Below are 3631 nucleotides of genomic sequence, written 5' to 3'. Positions count from 1 at the left end.
TCAACCACAGGCTGAAAGAACCATTCAAAAAAGAGGAAATGAAGATCCCTAATTCTCCTCCCACCACCTGACAGTCAGGAATAGCTTCTAATTCTATAATCCAGCCTCCGGGAAGGAATAACCTGAAACCGAGGATTTACCCTTCAGATTGGCTCTGTGGAGTGAGCGTGTGAAAGAAAGCCATTTTGCAATGTGTATTTACTGCTAGGAACACCAGATGCTGGGTCCAAGAGTTGTCACCTCGTTTTCTAGAAGATGAAACACTTCTAATGTATTGCTAGCTTAGACTTTGGTTTAAATGCTGAGCATGTTTGTAATCTTAATCCACACCTGTAATCTTAGCTACTCAAGGGGTGGAGTTAGGAGGATCTTATCTAAGGTTAGCTCAGGCAAAAGTGGGAGACCCCCAAAATAAAAATTAAAACCCCTCCAAAAAAGTTGGGGGGGGGAGAACATGCTTTATGTGGTAAGAGCTTTTACCTAGCAAGTGGGAGGCCCTGAATTCAAATCCCACTATTGCAGAAAAAAACATAAAAAATATTACACTTAAAATTAAATGTAAGCTGGTGCCAGTGGCTTAAGCATGTAATCCTAGTTATTCAGGATGATGACATTTGAGGATTGAGGTTCAAAGCCAGCTTGGGCAGGAAAGTCCCTAAGACTCTTATCCCCAGTTAACCTCTAGAAAACTGGAAGTGGTGCTATGGCTCGAAGTGGTAGAGCACTAGCCATGAGCACAAAAGCTCCGGGACAGAGCCTAAGCCCGAAGTTCAAGCTCCATGACCAACAGAAAACAAAAAACAGCATATGGATGGTATTTTATGGCATGCTTTTTTTTTTTTTTTTTGGAGTGGACAGCCTTTATTGGTGCAATAGTAACATGAAGGGAGGAAACGTCAGCTCTCCATTACGGGGCGGCATCCGCAGACCGAGGCTCCCTTCCTGATTGCGTGCCTTTTTAGATGCCTTTGGTATTGGGTGAGCAGGTGCAACAACAGCTTTTCCAATCAACTGTGCCTTTTGGGGTGGGCTGGAGACGCACCAGCTGTTCAGTGTGCAGCCTTCCTAATAAAGTGAATCAAATCAGACAATATCCAAGAGCCTGCATCAGTTCTTTTTGGCTGTAACCTACGTTAGAGTTTAAAAGACAGAATTTAGAGGACGAAGAAGTATGAAGTATATGGTTTCTTGCAAACTTTTAACCTAGGTATTTACCAGCTATCTATTTCAGATAGCTCTAAATTAGCTTGAAGGAAAAGAGAAATAGCTTGTCCTATCCTTTTCCCCACCTCTTGGGCTAACTGAAGCAGAGAGAATGCTGTCTCTTAATGCCAAGAATGTTTATTAAGGCTGGTAAGAACACAAAGCAGGTAGTCCTCTTGTCTCTTGGAGAGAGATGATCTCACAACTAGAGCATCCTTCCTCAGAGTGACAAAAACTCCTCTTGCACACGGGCTTGCAACGCCCCAGACTCAATGGATGATTTCCAGGAAGGGCTGAGGAGTAGAATTGCCTATCAGCGTGCTCTTCAAAGAAGCAGGATTCTCACAGGGTTGCTGCATCTGGAGAAGGGGATGTTCTTACTATAACCAACCTATCGTAGTACTGTGAAAGAACTCGCCGGTGACCGATGAGGCCACGGATACAAACACATCAGGTTAATTTAGGGTATCATATTGAAGACCATGAAAAAAAATTAAAAGCTGAGCTTCATTAATATTCAAATTTCTCCTCCATAAAAAGCCCCAGGACCTGAAAAAAACACTCCAACGGAGCCCACAGAAACAACAAAGGCGAAAGGAACGTTACCTAGGACATTGTAAGCAAGTGGGTGGTGGACGGAGGGGACCAGCAAACGTCCGGGCAGGCCGGCCTCTGTTGCTGGGATGGGCCCGGGTCTCTCCCGTAGAACTCGTCTGATTTCATGTACACCGGACCGAGCTTTTCGGTCGGTTGTGGGGTTTGAACGGGGGGCCTGGCGCGGCCTCCGAGCTCTTTTGCTCAGGGCTAGCGCTCCGCTACTTTGAGACACACAGCACCCCTTCCGCTTTTCTGGCGGTTCATGGGAGAGGGAGTGCGCGGACGTTCCTGCCCGGGCTGGCTTCGAACCGCGATCCTAAGAGCTCAGCCTCAGGTCTCCCGAGTTGCTAGGATTACAGGCGTGCACCCCGGCGCCCGGCTTGGGACAGGTAAACGTTATCAGACATAGATATGGAGGGGCTAGGGTCACAGGCGTTCGCCTTTCCCGTCCTTCCCAACCCCTTCATGCAAATCCCGGTGCCAGCCTGCGGGTGGGCGCCGCGCGCACGCGCGAGCGAGCGCAGCCCCAGACCCCCGGGGCACGGCTTCCCAACGCAGACTCGGGGTTGGGCCGACCGCCGGAAGCGCGAGGAGAGACTCACAGCTGCGCACGCTCTGTCGTCAGAGCCACGCCCCTTCCTCGCCAGGAGTCGGAAGTCCCGGTTTGTTTACTAAATATTACGACCGGGGTCGTAAATCGGGCATGCCTGACGGACGGCCTCCTCGCTTTACGGCGACAGCAACGATGGCGGCCCCCGGTGTGAGATTTGAAAGCTCCCAGAGCATCGAAGAGCGTAAGGAGCAGCTCCGGAGTGCCAGGGCCGAGGTGTTGCGTCAGGTACTCCGCGTTTTTGGAACCGGTGTTGTTCTGTGGAGTTCTGTGGAGGGGGCCCCGGGGCGCTGGGGGGCCCCGGGCGTCTCCTCCGACGGCGGCCCGCCGAGCCCCGGCTCCCCGCGCTCCCCCTCGCTCGCCCCGCGCGTGAGTCTGCAGTGAAATGCGTCCTTTCAGGAACATAAAGGCCATTTAAATAGCGGGGGAGGTTCGTTCACCCCTGACTCACGGGAGGTTTGCATCCCAGCCTTCCCTGACCAGAACAACACCCGACACCAGACCCGACCCCTGACCCGACCCCAGACCCGACCCCTGACCCGACCCCTGACCCGACCCCAGACCCGACCCCTGACCCGACCCCAGACCCGACCCCTGACCCGATCCCTGACCCGACCCCAGACCCGACCCCTAACCCGATCCCTGACCCGACCCCTGACCCGACCCCAGACCCGACCCCTGACCCGATCCCTGACCCGACCCCAGACCCGACCCCTGACCCGACCCCTGACCCGATCCCTGACCCGACCCCAGACCCGACCCCTGATCCGACCCCAGACCCGACCCCTGACCCGACCCCAGACCCGACCCCTGACCCGACCCCTGACCCGACCCCTGAAGTGTAAAAACGGGGCCCCGCCCCGAAGGCCGAGAAGTCAGATGTCTGAGATGCAGCCCGCTGGTTGGTGGCTCTCGCCTGTCATCTTAGCTGCTCCGGAGGCTGAGATCTGAGGATTGCGGCTGGAAGCCAGCCCAGGCAGGAAAGTTCCTGAGGCTCTTATCTGCCATTAACCACCTCAAACAAACAAACCAAACCCCGAAGTAGAGCTGTGGCACAAGGTGGTAGAGTGTTAACCTTGAGAACAAAAACTCAGGGACAGCTCCCAGGCCCTGAGTTCAAGCCCCAGGACTGACCAAAAAAGGCTGAGAGGCAGAGAGGTAGCCTAAAACTAGGAGGGGAGTGAACCGTTGAATTACCTGACAGGCTAGCTGTTCAAGATG

At 53.4% G+C, this 3631-nt stretch overlaps 1 protein-coding gene and 1 long non-coding RNA gene across 2 annotated transcripts in view; one reads left to right on the top strand and one right to left on the bottom strand.

Moving 5' to 3' along the window:
* Positions 1-1325: 1325 nt before the first annotated feature.
* On the bottom strand, positions 1326-1897 carry LOC138821342 (uncharacterized). The gene is made up of 2 exons (XR_011370137.1): positions 1810-1897; positions 1326-1562 (listed from the first exon to the last, which is right to left on the bottom strand). It is a non-coding gene; the product is annotated as an uncharacterized lncRNA (long non-coding RNA).
* A 559-nt stretch (positions 1898-2456) lies between these two features.
* The window catches only part of LOC138821339 (CWF19-like protein 2), a 42500-nt gene continuing 41325 nt past the window's right edge, over positions 2457-3631 (top strand). The window contains exon 1 of the mRNA XM_070013491.1: positions 2457-2638. Coding sequence (XP_069869592.1) covers positions 2504-2638 — 135 coding nt within the window. The 5' untranslated portion in view covers positions 2457-2503. The remainder of the gene's footprint in view (positions 2639-3631) is intronic.

This window comes from Dipodomys merriami, unplaced genomic scaffold, assembly GCF_024711535.1.
Source record: "Dipodomys merriami isolate MVZ:Mamm:240054 unplaced genomic scaffold, mDipMer1.0.p SCAF_91, whole genome shotgun sequence".
NCBI lineage: Eukaryota > Metazoa > Chordata > Mammalia > Rodentia > Heteromyidae > Dipodomys > Dipodomys merriami.
The sequence above is the reverse complement of the archived record's forward strand: the minus strand, read 5'-3'. Positions and strand labels throughout refer to the sequence as shown.